Here is a 17,798-nt window from a genome sequence, read left to right as displayed (position 1 = left end):
GAATAACAGACTTTAGCCGGTAGGAAAAAGAAAAAGGGGAGAAGGGAGTGGGCATCTGAGTGAGGCGGGGGCTCCTCCGGGTCGGCTGAGCACGTGCAGGGGCGGCCTGTCTCCATCCCTCCCCCTCAATCACCAGGCTCCAGTGGACGCTCCTGTGAGGGCAGCCCTGGTCCCAGGGGTGCCCCCAGCCGCAGCAGCCAGGGGTTCCAGAAGCAGCCTCCCTGTGCTCTGTCCTGCCCTCTCCAGGGCCCCGCAGGCCGGCGCCAGCCGCCCGCTCCCTGCTCCCTTGACGGTGTTGGGCGGGGCTCTCCCCCCCACCCCACCCCGGCGTAGACACAGAGCACGTGCAGGGCTGGAGCTCCTTCAGGCCCAAGGGCGGCACCTCTACCATCCTGGAGGGCTCTGGGAGGCCTCTCCCCGCTCTCCTCCACCCGCCCCCCACCCCCCGAGGTGAGGAGGAGAGGCTGCTGTGATGGGAGAGACTGGGGACCAGGAGGGCCCGGCAGGCCCGGCTCGGCGCAGCAGGACCTTTGTGTGGGGACCGCAGTCGAGGGCAGGCGGGGCACCTCCGGAGCCCTGTTAGGGGCTCGGAGCCCCTGTGCCTGCTGGGTGTGGACAGCGCACTGGGCTGGACCGAGGCTGACGCAGGGCCACGCTAAGGGCCCAGGTTCCGGCCGTGAGCGCCAGTGCAGCTTCCCCACCAGCAAGGCTCCCACTGGAGCTTTGTCCAGGTACGATTAGCATATGGGAGAACTCAGCACGCTGGGGGGCCTTCCTGGCTGGAGGAGTGGAGTAGCACCCTGCCAGGTCCACCCAGAGCCTCAGAATGAGACCTCAAGTGGAAATAGGATCTTTGTGGATATAACTAGTTCAGGATCTTGTGATGAAAGCCTTCTGGATTAGGGTGGGCCCTAAATCCAAGGACAAGTGTTCTTAGAAGAAGAGGAGAGACACAGACACACTGGGAAGAGGCCTCGTGAAGGTGGAGTCAGAGGTGGGAGGGATGCGGCCCCAAGCCCGGGACACCAGGGATGCCAGCAGCCGGGAGAAGCTGGGAGAGGCAGGAAGGAGCCTCCCCTGGAGCCCCTGGGGGGAGTGTGGCCCTGCTCACAGCCCGAATTCAGACTTCTGGCCTCCAGGGCTCTGACGTGCTTCCCTCGCGGGGGGCCGGCCGGTCCCACTCACCATTATCACTGCTGTCGTCCACCAGGATGACCTCCTTGAGGAGCCGGGAGGGCGTGTGGTTGACCACGCTATGCACGGAGCGCAGGATGACCGAGAGGGCTTCGTTGACAAAGATGAACACCACGGAGATCTGGGGCAGGTCGTCCGAGTAGGTCATCTGTCTGCACCTGCGGGAGAGACGGGGGTGGGGGCCGTGGTCAGCGTCGGGATGTGATGGGGAGGTGGGAGCCTGGGGCCCCCGCGGGACGCCCACTGGGACCAGTTCTAAATCCTGCTCCCAGTGGAAGAGCAACAGCAATGCCACAGATGGAAAAGGACCGAGCGCGGCGAGAGGAACAGCACGATGACGTTGGTCCCAGAAGCTCTGGACGTCAAGGCTCTGAGCCTGAACCCCGCTGTCTCTGTGCAGGAAGGCAGGGAACCTGCACTTGTACGGGGTAAAGTCCCACTGGGATCACACGGAGCAGTTTTCCTTGATGCCCTTGGAAGGCGTGGAAGAGAGGTGAAAGGAATGGTGGTCATCTCACGGTGCAGTCCAGTGGAGGGCCTGGGAGAGAGCCCCAGCCCGGAACCCGTGTCAGCTCCTGAGGCCCAGCTCTATCTGAGCGCCGGGTGGTCACGGCGCAGGCGGCTGCTGGACAGGTGGCGTCTACTGGGTGGGTCCTGCACTCGGCGGGCACTGTCGCCTGAAGTGGGGTCTAAGTAGACAGTGCTGGGCTGCCCAGGAGGGTGGAGCGCTAGTGCCAGACGAGGGCTGCTGAAGTAGGAGAGATGTCTGCATGGGACAGCCGAATCGTGGCCTCCGCCTGACCTTAGCATCGAGGGTGAAATAGAAGGATGAAGTATCTTCTTCCAAAGGTCTTATCTTGGCTGTAGGGTTGTGGGGAGGGGAAAAGATGGGGGGCAGGGAAAGCAAAATATTCCGTGTTGGGCGTGGGATGAGGCCAGTGAGTGGCTGTTAATGTAATAATACAGTAGAATAAGTTCACAAAGGGGCAAAGGGAGCTCTCAAAACTAGAGAAATGGGGAAAAAGGAACAAAAAATAGAGTAAGACAGAAGGCACCCAATCAAGTACGTTGGCTGCTACAATAAATGCAAATAAACTTACTCTCTCCTTAAAATGGCAGAGGCTTTTCTTTTTTTTTTTTAGAGGCTTTTCAATGAAGTTAGACACATACACACTAAAGCACACTTATACATGCACACATTCACTCAGTCACACACAGCTCTGCTGTGTGCAGTTTACAATAAACACAGTTCAAATAGAGTGATTTTTTAATTAATTAATTAATTAATTATATAAATTTATTTATTTATTTATTTATTTTTGGCTGCATTGGGTCTTCGTTGCTGCGTGCAGGCTTTCTCTAGTTGTGGCGAGCGGGGGCAACTCTTCACTGTGGTGTGCGGGCTTCTCATTGTGGTGGCTTCTCTTGTTGCGGAGCATGGGCTCTAGGTGCACAGGCTTCAGTAGTTGTGGCTCGTGGGCTCTAGAGTGCAGGCTCAGTAGTTGTGGTACACGGGCTTAGTTGCTCCACGGCATGTGGGATCTTTCCGGACCAGGGCTCGAACCCACGTCCCCTGCATTGGCAAGCGGATTCTTAACCACTGCACCACCAGGGAAGTCCAGGAGTGATTTTTTTTTAAAAAGATTGGAAATATAATCAAGTGAGAAAGGGATGCCAGACAAATACCACCCCACCCTAAACCAGAAATTCAGCACAGATATCACACAGGATGAAGGAGGTAGACTAGTTATAAACCATTATCACACAGTGACCTGGCAGCTGGGTATAAAAGGAAAAACTACTAGAAAAGTCTACAAGCGTGCATCACCTTCAGACTGAGCAGACTGAAAAAAGTAAGGCCATGAAGGAATTACATAACGAATCCCCTAATTCCTTCTCGGAAAATTTTTTTCTTATGCCCATAGGACATTTAGAGAAAGTGGTCATGTATTTGCAGAACAGAAAACCTCAGATTTTTATGAAGCAGGGATTTTACAGGCAGGGCCATGTCTGTGGGCGTGTGACCTGGGCAGTCCCACGGGGCCCACGCTGGGAAGGGCTCGCTCCCATCACAGCCTTCTCCTGTGTGCCCATGTGATTCCTACTCTCATAAGGTCATTAGATTAGTGGCCGCCCTGCCCCAGTATGACCTCATCTTAACTAATTACAACCCCATTTCCTAATCAGGTTACTTTCTGAGGTCCTGGGGGGTAGGTGTGGACATAGCTTTTGGGGGACACAACTTAGCCCATAGTCTGTTATTCTTATCCCACACCTGGAGAAAGAGTTTTATTTGAAGGTGGGGAGGTTATTGCAGTTATCGGGGGCTGATGGACGTGGGCCAGAGCTGTCTGAGAAAAATAACCAATACTGGGGCTAACCAATCATGATAAACAGTAACTACATCAACCAATCATGAGGATAACTGATCATGGTGATAGATAATAATGATGATAACTGATACAGATGATAACCAATCATGATACTACTAATGGATAATCAATCATGACGACAACCAATCAGGATGAGAGCAACAGCTAAGGGCCCCCGGCACGCAGCACGCGCTCTGCTTTCCCAAGCAACCCTAACAGGAACCTAATATCCCCGTTTCGAAGATGAGGCTCCTGCGGGGTAACGCCCCCCTTCCATAGCTCACGCTGGCGTCAGAGCCGGACCCAAGCCACCAGCTGCAGGCAGAAGTGGTGCTCCTGCCTGCCCTCCCAGGCTGCCCTCTGGCCCCTGCTCACAGCTGGGGTTTGAGCGCCAGACTTCAAGATGGACAAGAGCCCTGCGTCATTGTCGCATTGATATGGGCTGCAGTGTTGCTGGGGAGATTTCATTACTCAGAAAAGTGCTTTCTGACAAGAAAACTTCACTCCATTTTTCTGTAGAGGAAAAAAGCTGGAATGCACAATTTTCATGAACTTGCAAATTGTGTAAAACAGGAAAAACACCACCTTGAGGAAGGAAATACATCTTGAGAGAAACTGTGGCTGCAGCTGCATATGGGAAGGTCGAGTTCGCAGGTGCTTTTGGGGGAGGGGCTGCAGTGCCCCGCCCCAGAGGCCTGGTCTCTGCCCTCCTGTGCCTTCTCCCCAGCTCACCATCCTTAGGCGTCCTCACGCGGCTGCTTTAGGGTCTCTGTACCCCCAACACAGGCCCCCCAAGAGCTGCTCCTTCACCGCCATACCCCAAGACCCCAGAGCTGCGCACACAGTAGGGCTTATGAGCATTTGTTGACGAGGGGAAAGAAAGAACAAGAACGAGTGAACAGGCTGCCACGCGGGGCCAAGTCCTGACACTCATGGCTCCCCCCACCCCGTCTCAGTGTGAAGCATCCTCAGCTCAGCAGGAACCTCCACGCATGTCCAGGGCTTGGGGGAAGCAGGTGGACTCGGGGGGCATGGGCGCTGTCACCTACTTCCTCTCCCTCCACGAGCAGGTCAGGAGGCAATGGACCTCTCAGGCTTGGCCACTGGGCCACGAGGCTCTATCCTTAAGAGCTTCCAACCGGTAAGAGCCAACTCCTGCTGCCCGTGGAGAAGCCTCCAGCGTCCACAGCCATCTCCCGGGGATACACCCGCACGAGACACCCTTCCAGGGGCTGGGGGCAGGACAGGGGTGTGCCTGCCCGCACAGCTTCCACCGGTGGGGCACAGGGGAGAAGCAAGGAAACAGGATCTGACTTCAGAGAGGGTGGGCCTGTGGAGTGACAGAACGGGGCAATGGGGTCAAGAGGGCCGGGATGGGGAGGTGTCTTTAGACCAGGCCGGGGGGAGCCGTGGGGAGGTGCTGGGAGCCCAGACCTGCGTCACGCTGCTAGGGCCGCCGAAGCAAACACCCAGACATTTATGGTCCCACATCCTGGAGGCGGGAAGTCCGAGATGGAGGTGTCGCAGGGCTGGTCCCCCCGAGGCCTCTCTCCTGGGTGTGTAGACGGCCGTGTCCTCCCGTGTCCTCATGCAGTCGTCCCTGCGCGTGTCTGTGCCCTGATCCCCTCTTCTAAGGACACCAGTCCTATGGGATGAGGACCCACCCTAGGGCCTCATTTTACCTCCGTCACCTCTGTAAAGGCCCGGTCTCCACACACAGTCACATCCTGAGGTCCTGGGGTCAGGACTTCAACCTGTGCATTGGGGTCGGGGGACACAACTCAGCCCCTAACGAGACCCGAAGGCTAAGGAGGGCCCAGCCAGGCCAGGACCGGGGCCGTCCAGCGCGGCAGGAGGGTGTGGGCACGTCTCCCATGGGGCGATGCGCTCTCTCACTTTATTCTGTTTATCTACACGTCACAGATCACTCCCGTTAGAAACATATGCAGCTTACAAATGGTTGTTTAAATTAGAAATCGTGCAGTATATATGGCTCATTTTTGTCCAGCACAAATTTGCATAAAAATAATCTGTTTTCCTTATAATATAATCCCCTTCTCAGTTGAAAACAAAATTGGTTGTGTTAAATATTGAGCAGAGGGAATGCCCTGGCGGTCCAGTGGTTAGAACTTGGTGCTTTCACTGCCGTGGCCTGGGTTCAATCCCTGGTGGGGGAACTAAGACCCCGCAAGCCGAGCGGTGCAGGCGAAAAAGATAAAAATCAATCAGTAAATATTGAGCAGATCGAAGGGGATGTTCCTCACACACAGGGAGATCTGACGTCAGTGAGGAAGTAAGAAACCCACGCCTAAAACCCCGTGGAAGACAAAGACGATTACCATCCTCCCCCTGAGCTTTTCTTTACAGTCTCTGACCCTGGGCACCTGGCCAGTAGCGCACTTGGACTTGACCTTAGGCCGGAGTCCTCCTGTCCTGCCTTTGCACCTGCACAAGCTCCTGTGGCCTCTGGGTGGGACTGTCCCACGATGTCCCTGCTTCCCTCCTCCGGGCAGGAGGTGCTGTGTTTCTGGGTTTCCTTCTGCACCTGAATCGGCCTCAGATTCAGGGCTCAGTGTCCTCCCCACCCTGCAGGGACCGTCCCTGCGCTGAAGTCCGGGAGGCACCCAGTGGGGCAGGGGAAACGAAACTGGCCGCCACGCTGCAGCCCTGGAAGGAGTCGGTCTAAGCGGAGCCGGAAGGTTCTCCTCTGTAATTGAAAGCCCTGTTCCTGTCCGACAGAAAATAAACCACGTTTATGGTGATTGGAAAGAATCAGAGGTCAGCAAGAGGGCGGCTCTGAGAGCTTGTAAACCTGGTGACCCAGGGTGGGCCCCAGGAGTGGGGCAGCGGCCAGGACAGAGGGACTCGGGCCCTGGGGCAGGAGGACCCCATCGGCCCCTCCAGAGCCTCCGGAGGTGGAGGGAGACCCCGAGCGCTCCCACACGAGGAGGATCTTGGTTCACCGTAAAACTGAAGGAAGATGGGTGACACACTTTAAAGGTTTCAACTTGACCGAGTAACATGTCTACGTTCAGACTTACAGCCAACAGGTACAGGTCAGGAGAGAGCCAGACGACATCTCCCTGAGCCCTCCCTCCTGCTGCCCCCCACATGCTCCCCTTAGCAATGAGCATGGTCCCTTTCTGGCCCACCTGCTCTGGCAAAGCCTTGGCCTTGACTGCGGTCTCCCCCGCCTCTCCCTTGACCCTCTTCCTGGATGCGCTCACCGTCTGCTGAGAAAGGGCACGGTCTCTAGGATGTGCGAGCTGGGCCCCCTCTGACCTGACCTCTTTGTCTGTTTCCTCTTGCTCACTCAATGGCCCCACATGGCCCCAGTGCTTCCAGGAGCACGCCGGGCCTGCTCCTGCCTCAGGGCCTTTGCACGCCCTCCCCCACTCAGCACACGTCTCCCCCACGCGGCCACGTCACTGACTGCTCTTTCTCCCCTGGGCTGGGAGCCCCCGGGCAGGGCCTCTGGTTTGTTAGGTCACTGCTTCACAGCATCTAGAATGGCAGACACCCCGTGGGCATCAATCCACAACATCTAAGAAGCTTCCAATCACAGCTCCTGGTGGAATCAAAGGTGGGGCATGAGGTGCACATTTAAAGCTGTGACATGTGTCGGAGCTCTGAATAATTTTGTGTGAGGGAAACGTTAAAAGTCTAAACTTGAGCCTTGAGCTGAATTTGAGGATACATGTGCACGTACCACATGGGCACATGCATGCCCACACTCACACACACCACACACACCCATGAGCCCTTGATAGGGCTGTGCCCCCGCCCCGCTTGGGGCATCTGCCTTATTTGGGGGTCTCTCCCGTCCTGGCTGAGCCACTTCTAATCCATCCAGACCAGGGTTTCCCAGTCTCAGCCCTATGGACTTTTGGGGCTGGATAATTCGGATAATTCTCTGTTGTGGCAGTCGTCCTGTGTGTGATACAGTGCTTAGCAGCATCCTTGGCCCCTACCCGGGTTGAGACAGCCCAGAATGCCTCCAGACATCTCCAAATGTGCCCCGGGGTGAAATCGCCCGGTGAGAAGTCCTGGTCCAGGATCTGGGGTCTGGCCCTGGGGGGGCTGGGATTTGGCAACCGTTCCAGCATCATGAGGCTCCCGGCACCCAGCCCGGCGTGCCCAGTGACTGATGTTAGCTGGAGTGCAACCCTCCCTAGGTCCCTTCCTCCCCCTGAAAGTCGAACTCCAGCCGGAGTCCTGTCCATCCTGTCTCAGGCTGTGGACGTCTGCTGTGGTCCTGCTCAGTCTCTTCCTTGTCCCCCATAACATGTGTGGTTCACCCCCCACTGTCACATTCTAAGTCACTGGGTGGAATCCCAGCTCCTGATGAAGAAGGGGGATGTGACTGGGTCTGAACCAGGCAGCTCAGCAATAGGCTCAGGAACAGACACACAGTCAGAGCCATGGAGAGGTTGGCTGGGGCCTTGGGGAGATAGGATGTGAGGCTGGAGCAGCTGCATCCATCTTGCGTCCAGTGGTCAGGATGAAGCCAATGAGGCCAGTAGCAGAGCAGAGAGATGGTGAGATGCCAGGTCCAGATGACATCAGCTGAGCCTCAAATCCAAGTCTACACGAAGCCAGTGCTTCCTCCAGGCTTTGTAGTTGCAGGAATAATACATTCTCTCCCCGTCTCTCCCTTTCTCTCTCTTTTTCCAGCTTAAGCCAATTTGAAATGGATCTTCTGTCAGTCCTGATCCTGCACACATCCTGACATGTGCATGATGCAGGGACACACTTGTGAATGCCCCTCAAGAGGGGTCTGCCCAGTCAACCACACCCCAGACCAAGCCAAGAGGAGAAGACAGGGGACCAGTGGGTCCAGTGCTCACAGAGGTTAGTCTGGCCACTGCCTTGGCCATTGCACACCCTGTCTCAGGACGTCCCCATCCAGGCGAGCTGGGGGCTTTCTCACATTGTTGGTAGAGATGACACCAGCTGCTTCATCCTAACCCTGTCCTTGTCTAGGACACAGACAGTCCCAGCTTGGGACCTCGGCTGCCTCGAGAGGAGGAGAGAGCCAACTGCCAACCTCCTCAGCTAAATTCTCGGCAAACCCCATTCTCTGAGACTTGGGTGTCCCCGCCATCCTGAGAGGCAAAGACTGAGCAAACTAAACACTGGAGGGGCTCTGAGAAGGAGCAGGAAAGCATCCTTGCCTTCCATGGTGCAAGGTGAGACACACAGACAACCCAGGACACATGAGGGGATGTCTGTAGGGGGCTCTGGGAAAGAGTCCTCTGTTCTTAAAGAGGGACAAGATGTAGGAACATATTTATTCTAGCCCTTTGGAAATTTGACCTGTGAAGACGTGACGCTGAGAGCTATGGCAACCATATTGTGACCACGAGGAAGGGAGCCCAATGCGCTGAGCGTGGTAGAGCAGAGAGTTGGGAAGAGCCCAGGTCCCTGATGATGTCACTGAACCACCAGTGAACACCCCGAGCTGTGGACTTCTCACCATCTGAGGTCGGGAATCCTAGCATTGTTGCAGCCACTTCAGACTTGCTAGGTTTTTCATCTGAAAGCGTTCTGAGTGACACAGAACATCCATTCTTTTTAGGGAAATCCCACTCCTCCCTCGGAATGTCGTCTAGCCCTTGTACCCTCAGATGTCACCTCACGACAGTCTGAGATGGGTGCTGTGGCAGATCACGCTTTCCAAAGATGCTGCAACAACCGCCCCCAAGTCCCCGGGGACTTTGCCACCCTCCCTTTGAATGACAGTGGGCTCTGCCACCCCTCACCAACAGGATACAGGGAAGGGATTCTTCTGAGCTGAGTCACGAAGAGCAACAAGGCTTCGTGTGCTGGGACTTTGTTCCGGGGCCATGTGGCCCCAGAGAGGCACCCGGACTCTGCCCAGGCCACACAGAGGGTCCACGTGTGGGTGCTCGGGTGGACCGTCCATCTGCTGCCAGGCGTGTGCACGATGGCCCCCCCAGATGATTCCAGCCCCCACCGTTGAGCACCCCCATCACACCTTCCCAGCTGAGGTCTCAGGAAGTACTGCTCAGAGAGGCTATTCCCCCTGCGCCCCATCTGACCTCCTGCCCCTCAGTACATTAAAACGTGGTTTAACGCAGCTGACTAAGCAGCAGTCGTAACCAGGACAGGTTCGTTCCCCAAAGCCCGGCGGCTCTGTCCTTTTCTTGGACACACGCTGTCCTGCATCGTGCTGGGTACACGCTGGACGCTTCCCGCACAGTGCTGGGTACACGCTGGACGCTTCCCGCATGGTGCTGGGTACACGCCGGATGCTTCCCACAGGCTGGCCGGCTTCATGCCCGCCCCATCAGGTCAAGGCCGGAGGAGGGGCTGGGCTGTGGGCCCCAGAGAGGCTCTGGCTTGGCTTCGCATGTGCCATCTGGAGCCGGAGAAGCAGGACGTCCTCAACCACCAAGCCGTTTCACGGAGGCTTTATAAACCCACGCGGTTTATAAACCCACAGAGCAGCCCGCGCGGTTACGAGCTCTCGAAGCCACTTCCGAGGCTGTGACTGGAATGCGTCGCACGCCGCGTCCCAGCTGGCCTCTGGGGAAACGGGGCCATGGCAGCGACACTGATGGAAATGGATGGGGACGCCCTCTGTGCCGCTGGAGAAATAAATGCAGGATGGGGCGGGGATGAAGTGGCAGTGGCCTCCCGGGGGGCAGCAAGCTTTGCCTCTGACAACAGGACACACATCCATCTCCTGCCAGAGGAGACGGGTCTGGGCTGAGCACAGACCCAGGAAGCTGTACCATCGGAAACCGAGAGGGATGTTTCTGGGAACGGCTGTCAGGAGGGGGTTCTTGGAAGCGCGTCACCGGGGAGTGGGGATGCCTTCCTGGCAGCAGCATCTGCCTGCTGGGTTGACATGCTCCTGCCCTCTTGGGAACATCGGTGCGAGCCTGGAATCCCAGACCAGTGCGTCCCACACCAACGCCTGGCATTCCTGCCAGCCCAAGGCAGAATCCTGATGGGCACAGAGACGGAGCAGCCCCACGGAAAACCAGCACAAGAGAGGCTGCTTGGGAAGGTGGGGAGGAGGAAGCCTGAGCAACGAGAAACGCCAGAGCCTCCTGCTTTGGGGTCTTGTCTTTCCCAGCCTGAGTCCACCCATCCGTCCAGGCAGCTGGCTGCAAGACCTCCCAGAAACAATATGTACGTGCACACACCCAGATGTGCATATACTACACACGTGTTCAAGCACACGTGCACACAAGTAAAACACTATGCAAATACACATACATACAACTGCACACACACAACATAGATGTACACACGCGCATTACACATGCCCATGATGCATTCACACGCATGCACTCACAGGGCACCTTACGCACAGCCACGCTCTGTGGAGACATTAATGGCTCATATTTATTGGAGGAGCCTGTGCGTGGAGCTAAGGCTGAGTAAAGATCTCAGACTCACTCTTCCACACCCAGGCCCTCACTCACAGCTGCGGGCGACCCACACGCACCTTTGGAGAGACACTTGGGCTGAGATGCATGAGAATCACTGCACCACATGTTCAAGGAGAAATGAGCACACACGCCACCCTCAGAGCTCAGAGCAAAAGCCGGTCAGAAACAGAACACTGGACCGTGCACAGAAAGACCCCTCACACCCCCCTCATAGGAGCCCGGTGGGACTGTAACACGTGGGGTCGTGCGCTCATGGGCACGGTCGCCGTCTGGCTGCCTGGAGGCCTGCCGGTGCCCAGGAGAGCAAGTGGACTGCAAGGGTGGCCAGACCACACATCCCTGGGTGCAGTGCTGCAGAGGACCCCTGGGCCCACCTGGAGTGTCTCTGCCTGGGCAGTGAGGTCCATCGGGGCCCAAGTGTGTGACCTTCAGGGCCTGTGACCTCCAGCCCCTCCAGAGGGCAGTCCCTGGGGTCGCTGGGCCAGAGGCCGACGACCCGTCCCATGCCAGGGTCCAGCTCAGCACAGATGTCTTCTGTTGCCCCAGCAGCCCCAGCAGGGCCCTGAGGATCATCAGTGAGCCCTTAGGGTGGACAGTGGAAGGGAAGGGAGAGGCGGGACCCCGGCATTTGTTTGTCCGGCCCCCGACGGGGTCTGGGGCAGCCCCACATTGAGTGGACCCTCCACGGGGCCCTTGAGTGGGCTCCCTCTTCCCAGCAAATCCCCAGCTGAGATGGAGCCACGGGGCAGGTGGCCCCCGATTTTCCTGTCTGGCTTTGTTAGCCTCCAACCCTGCCGCCGGGGGACCAGCTGGCTCTAAGGAAGAGCCCGGCGCACAGGAGGGTGAGCGGGTGGGGGCTGTGCCCCTCGGCGAGCATCCCAGGCCGAGGAGCAGGCTCAGCTGAGGGGCCCCCGCCCTCCCCAAGCACCTCCTGCCCTGAGCTCCTAGGCCTGGTGGGAAGGGAAGGGGGTCCACCGGCTGCAGCAGGAGGAAGGACACCAGCCCGTCTCCCTGACAGCACCTTGCTTTCCATCCCGTCATCTGGGACCCTTGCCTCCACTTGCAGACCCTCAATGCCAGTGGCATCAGAGCCCCCACGTGGAGCCGGATTGGCACGTGGCATGAGGTGCCTGCTTCCAGTGCCTCGCGATCACCATCCACTAAATCCACACTCATTACGTTTGACCGTCGAGCCATGCTCAGCAGAGACGATTCCTACGCACTAAGACTTCTCCAACACCCAATGGGGGGGCATCACTGCACGGGAATGCAGGACGGGGCCTCGGACGGGGCCATTCATTTTTATGATGCTGTTTAATTTGGGTTTGCCAGTCTTCCTTCCATTATCCCGTGGGCCAGTCTTAATAATCAAGATCTTTGTTATGTGCTCTGTGGCATAATTAAAGCCACCGCTTAATCAGAAAAGCTATCTACCTGCAGACAAAGGGAAATCAATAATGTATCTAATGGAGAAAGGTAGAGAGAACTTTGGTTGGAGAGTGGATGGAATTGCCAGTTGAGGTGGGAACACATGCCCACACACGTGTGCCCGCACACACACGCACACGCTCCCACACCCGCGTGTGTTTCTGATGACTACACCTGCCAGATTGGATGGATGGGCTCCGGGGGCTAAAGGCTGTTCAGGAAACCAAACTCTGAAAGTTTCAAACGGGCATAGACGGAGCTTGCATGTATGTATTTATTCATTTAATCTTCTATGAATATTTCCTGAGGGCCTCCTAAGCACCAGGCACGGCCACCGGTGTGTGACAACGCGCAGCTGCTGCTGTTTGCGGAGCGGAAGTCTCCCCAGTGCCCGTGAGCGAGCCTCGCAAGCCCTCACGTCAGCCTGCTGCGCACCAGGCCTCCTCAGCGCGGGATCGTCGTCATCTCATTTCCTGCCGAGGCCCCTTGGAAGGCCTCGGCTGGCAGTGCCGGGTCAGGGACTGGGGAGCGGGCTGTCGGGTGGGGCTGAGGCGGCCCCGGCTGGCGGGTCTCTGAGCGCCGGCTCTCAGCGCCCGGCCGCATGGACGCTTCGCCGGAGCGCGCGGGGGCTTCCTCACAACGTGGCGGCCCCTGGTCCAGGGCCCCTGCCGGGCTGGCGGGGAGCCCTAGAGCTCCACAGCCTCACCTCCGCCCTCCTCGATGGGATGACCAGCCTCAAAAGCCCCCCTGATTGCAAGGGGACGGGCGCTGTCTCCACCTCTTGATGCGGGCAGGGCAAGGTTCCAGACGAGGGGTTTGCATCCACCTTTGGAAAATACGATGGGTCACACCGGGTGACGTGAGGAAGGTGAGGCTCTGGGGGAAATCACGCCACACAACAGGGTTCAGCCAAATGCAGGCTGCCTCCTGGATTTGCAAATAAAGTTTTTTGGGGCCAGAGCCATGCCCGTTCATGTACCTATTAGCTGTGGCTGCTCTCACGCGGCCCCAAAACCTGAAACATGTACTATCTGGTTCATGAAGTAATGAGGAACATGCACTGGTCTCTCACGCCCGTTTCTCAGACACGGAGCCGCACCCTTGGAACCTCCAGGGCGATGGGCGAGGTCGGAGCGTTCATACCGAGCTCCCCAGTGCCTTGGGAGCCCCTGGCTGACGGGAGGGAGTTTTGTTCTAATGAGGCAACTCTGGGTGGGCTCCTGGTTGGGGACTGGTCACCACAAGGACCAAACCACGATTAGAAGTTGGCGCTTTCAGCCCCTCCTCCCCACCCTCTGGGGACGAGGGGCTGAAAGTGAAGCTAAAAATGGATCATGCCAACGTGATGAAGCCTCCGTAAAAGCCTCTAAAGTACGGGATTTGGAGAGTTTCTGGGGTCCCAAACACATCCAGTGCCAGGAGGGTGGGATACGCCAGCTCCTCAGGGACAGACGTTCCTGTGCTCAGGACCCTCCCAGACCTCCCGCCGTGCAGCTCTTCTGGCTCTTCCTCATGTCCTTCATCACGTCTTCATTCTACAACAGGCCAGTAAACACAAGTGTTTCCCTAAGTTCCGTGAGCAGTCCTAGCAAGTGTCTGAAGCCGAGCAGGGGTCAGAAGTGCCGGGGCAGCCTGGATCTGAGGTTGGCATCTGAGCCCTGCACCTGTGGTGTCTGATGCCGACTCCAGGCAGATAGTGTCAGAACTGAATCCAAGTGTAGGACACCCAGCTGGTGTCAGACAATTGGTTGGTGTGGGAAAGCCCCACACATCTGATGTCACAAGTGTTGTGAGTGTGGCAGTCTTGTGAGAGTAAAGAGAAACAGTGAGGTTTTTACACGTGGCCGTTTTCAGGAAAAGTTTTCTGAGACCGCCCACTGCAGAACATCAGGTACAAGGATATTACATTTTACTGAGCAGCTTTTTCACCCACTGCTGCACTCCCTGGGTGCCTCAACATCCCTCGTGGGGCTCCTAGATTCTGCCCCCATCCCTCTTGAGGATGTCACCAATTTCCTTCCAGGATCCTGACTGACCCAAGGGCCGACTTGAACACAGGCAGAGCTGAGGGCTAACAGCAGCATCCCCTAGATCAAGCCGTGCCTGAAAGCCTACCCTTCAGGGCCTGAGCCAATAAATTCCCTTTTTTTGCCTAAGCCGTTTCAAACTGGGTTTTAGGTCTTACCAGCCCAGCCCCCAGAATGGTAGACAATAAGGGGAATTCCTGTTGGAGGACTAAGCTTCAGGGAAGATCTCATTTCCAAACGTAGAAGACTGGATGCCTGGTCATGCTCATGAGGAGACCCCAGTTCCTCGTCAGAAAGGCCCCTGGGGGACTGGAGCCCGTGTTTTAAGCGAGGCTCTCATGAGGGCTGTCACTGCTTTGAATAATCCCCGTGATGCAGTCCCCTGAGCGCAGAGGGAAGCTCTGGGCTGAGTGACAGCGGCAACAAGCTCCAGAGAGGCCCCGGGCAGAGCCTGCGGGACAGGAGGGGACTGGGGGGAGGGGCGTGAGGGGCGGGGCGTGGGAAGACCCCTTTCCACTTCTGATTCATCAGCCACATCGCCCATGGGGGTAGGAGCGGTGGTCTGCACATGTGCCCGGTGCCAAAGCCTCCTCATTTCTTTTTTGGGAAGAAATGGGATATAAACAACCAGGTAAGTAACTAAATAAAATCCACATTCTCTAATTCAGGGAGGCAGAGAGCTCTGCCCTTTTAAATCAGAGTTTCTGTAAAGCAGGTTTCTATCAATTAAGGCAGATTGTAAAGGTCAGCTCTTTCAAAGTCCGCCCTGATGTCTTCTTTTGTGACGTGAGACTGACAACCGGGGTTGATCACTCTGTCAGGTTTTATTTCCGCAGGCTGAGGTTTCTTACGGGGCATCTGAATCCTCAAAGGGAAAGCCAGAACCACTCCTGCTGCTTGAGCAAATCCCAGGCCCAGCAAGACATGGGAGGCGAGTGCTCCCGGGGACAGGAGAGTGTGCAGTGACACACCACACACATCGGGTGGAGCCCTTTCAGCTTAAAAAGCAGAAAATCCAGTGCAAATTTGCTTAAGCAAAAAATTTTAAATATATATGTGTATGTGTGTATACTAATTTACTACAGAGTCTAGAGGACTTATTTTTTAAATTTATTTGTAATTTATTGCAAGTGGCTTCAGGGACAGCTGGATCCAGGTGCTCATAGCACTGGAACCCAATTCCTCCCCACCTCCCATCTCCGCCATGCCCTGCAACGGGATTTTTTTCTTCGGTTTCACAAGTGCGCCCTGGGAGCTCAGGCTCTCCCCTCATGATGATAAGATAGTGCAGATCCCCAGGCTCCTAAACTTGCAGTTTTACTTTTGGGGAAAATCCTGATTTTCCCCGCCATGGCCTCAGGTAATTCCAAGGCTCACGCTGGACTGGCCTAGACCATGTGATCTCCTTGAGCCAATCACTGTGGCTGGTGGACTGTGAACTCTGATTGGCTTAGCCCTGGTCATGTGACCCACCCTGCAACAGGGGTGGGAAGTTTCCATGGGTCCCCACATGGAAACAGGGAGCTACTGCCCAAAGAAAGAGAACTGGATTTTGAGGCAGCGAAAGAGAAGCGTCTGCTACACGCAGACGCACATCTGTTCTGTAAGCGCCGCTGCTCTGATGCTGGGAGATGCGGCAGGACCGTTAGGAGACCCCTGCCCTTGGCCCAGGGCTCGGTGGGGTGGGCTGGACAGTGAGAGGTCTGGTGGCCTTGACCCCTGTGAGCTGGGACTGCTCTGAAAGCAGGCCCTGGGGGGATTCAGGGGGTCACAGAGAGGCTTCAGCTTCATCATAATTTGGTCATGACTGGACTCAAGCCCAATGCCCGGGCTTGGTGTCCAGCCATGCAGAGGCAGCGTGGAGGGGTTCTAGAGGGTTCTGCAGAACCACCAAAAGAACACGATCTCTGGGAAACCGGGCAAGAAGGGGCTTTCTTCAGTTATGACAACAAACGCCATGAGGTGAAGGAGGAGACGCAACAGGAGAACGCCCCCCCCCCCATTGCCTCCGACCCAAGTCCAGGGGCTGCAAAAGCCCCCGTAGTCACAGGGACGGGGTGCTGTGACCCGATGTGCCGCGTGGCTCAGGAAGGTGGAGCACGGCGCCACTTCCGTACCAAATCGGCTGAGGTGTCCCCACTGGTAGCACGTGCACAGGAAGGGGTCAAGGCAACAGGTCTGGCCTGTCCATGCCCTGCACCTCCTGGGAGGTGACCTCTGAGCCCTTGCAACATCCTGCCTGAGAAGAGCGTCACCTTCACCTGGGGGCCTGGGGCCTTGCCAGGTAGTCTTTGCCACAGTGGGATTCATGTGGGGTCTCGGCTTGACCTCTGCAGGGGCTGGAGACTGAGGTCAGCCAGTAAAAACCCAGACACCAAGGCTCAAGGGAAAAAAATAAAACGGCTCGGGGGAGCCCCCCGGCTGGCAGTATGTCATAGCGTGCTCACACCTCGCTTCTGGGGTAATCCGGCAGCGTCCCTGTGAGCCCCACCATGAGGGCCAGCTGGAAACTCCTGCCTGGTGTCCTTCAGCGGTAACAAACTGCACCACGTGTGTAACAGCTTTGCTGAGCCTTATGAGTCCTTTTAGTGAGTTATTGAACTTGAGGTTGGCCTTGGGGGTCCTCCGAACCGCACCAGGGCTGCCCAGGTGCTCAGAGCTAAACGCCAGCAGCTGTGCTGACCCCGCTGGTGGGCAACTTAGTTCATCCTCCAAAAGTCAGGACACAACAGGGGCTTTCAGAAATCGACTCACACTCAAACACATGCACACGCACACACGTGCACACACAACCTCAGAGCACCCGACTCATTCAGGTCTGTGTCCCTGCCGTCACATCTCGGCACCACCTGCCTTATTATTTACTTTGTATGTTTTTCCAAATTGGGCTGTTTTACACCTAAATGCATTTTTTAAATTCAACATCTCTGCAAATGGAAAGCAGCACTACTTATGCTAAATCAATGGTAACCATGAAAATAAATGCGATGAAAATAAAATAGCACCATCACGAGCCACGCATGGTCGAGGCAGTGGGAGCCGCCCGCTCCAGGCTCTCTGGGTATAACGCGACAGAAGGGGGCTTCTCAGGAATGGAGTCACAAGAGGGCCTAACCTCCCACTACGCAGCTCAGGCCAGCCAGTTCCCACCATGCATCCCAGCTGTGCTAGAACACGGAAACTAGGCAGATGCACTGGTCCCCACGCCCCAGGCCCCAGCACTCTCTGGTGCCACCGCACGCTCACTGCCAGCCCTGCCCCAGCGCCCTAGAAACTCGTTTCTGGGCATCTCACCTCACTCCTCGCACAGCAAGCCCTCAAGCTTGGAGGAACAGGAAGTCTGTGAGAACCGC

General features: G+C 56.6%; 1 protein-coding gene across 1 annotated transcript in view; it reads right to left on the bottom strand.

Annotated features, from left to right (window-relative positions):
* GALNT9 (polypeptide N-acetylgalactosaminyltransferase 9) overlaps positions 1-17,798 on the bottom strand; it is a gene marked incomplete at its 5' end in the record, with an annotated part of 94,473 nt that overhangs the window by 49,955 nt on the left and 26,720 nt on the right. The window contains one exon of the mRNA XM_081252263.1: positions 1,186-1,352. Within this exon, the coding sequence (XP_081108389.1) occupies positions 1,186-1,352 (167 nt within the window). The remainder of the gene's footprint in view (positions 1-1,185; positions 1,353-17,798) is intronic.

The sequence above is a fragment of the Mesoplodon bidens genome (assembly GCF_964165515.1).
Source record: "Mesoplodon bidens genome assembly, chromosome: 13".
Classification (NCBI taxonomy): Eukaryota; Metazoa; Chordata; class Mammalia; order Artiodactyla; family Ziphiidae; genus Mesoplodon; species Mesoplodon bidens.
The sequence above is the reverse complement of the archived record's forward strand: the minus strand, read 5'-3'. Positions and strand labels throughout refer to the sequence as shown.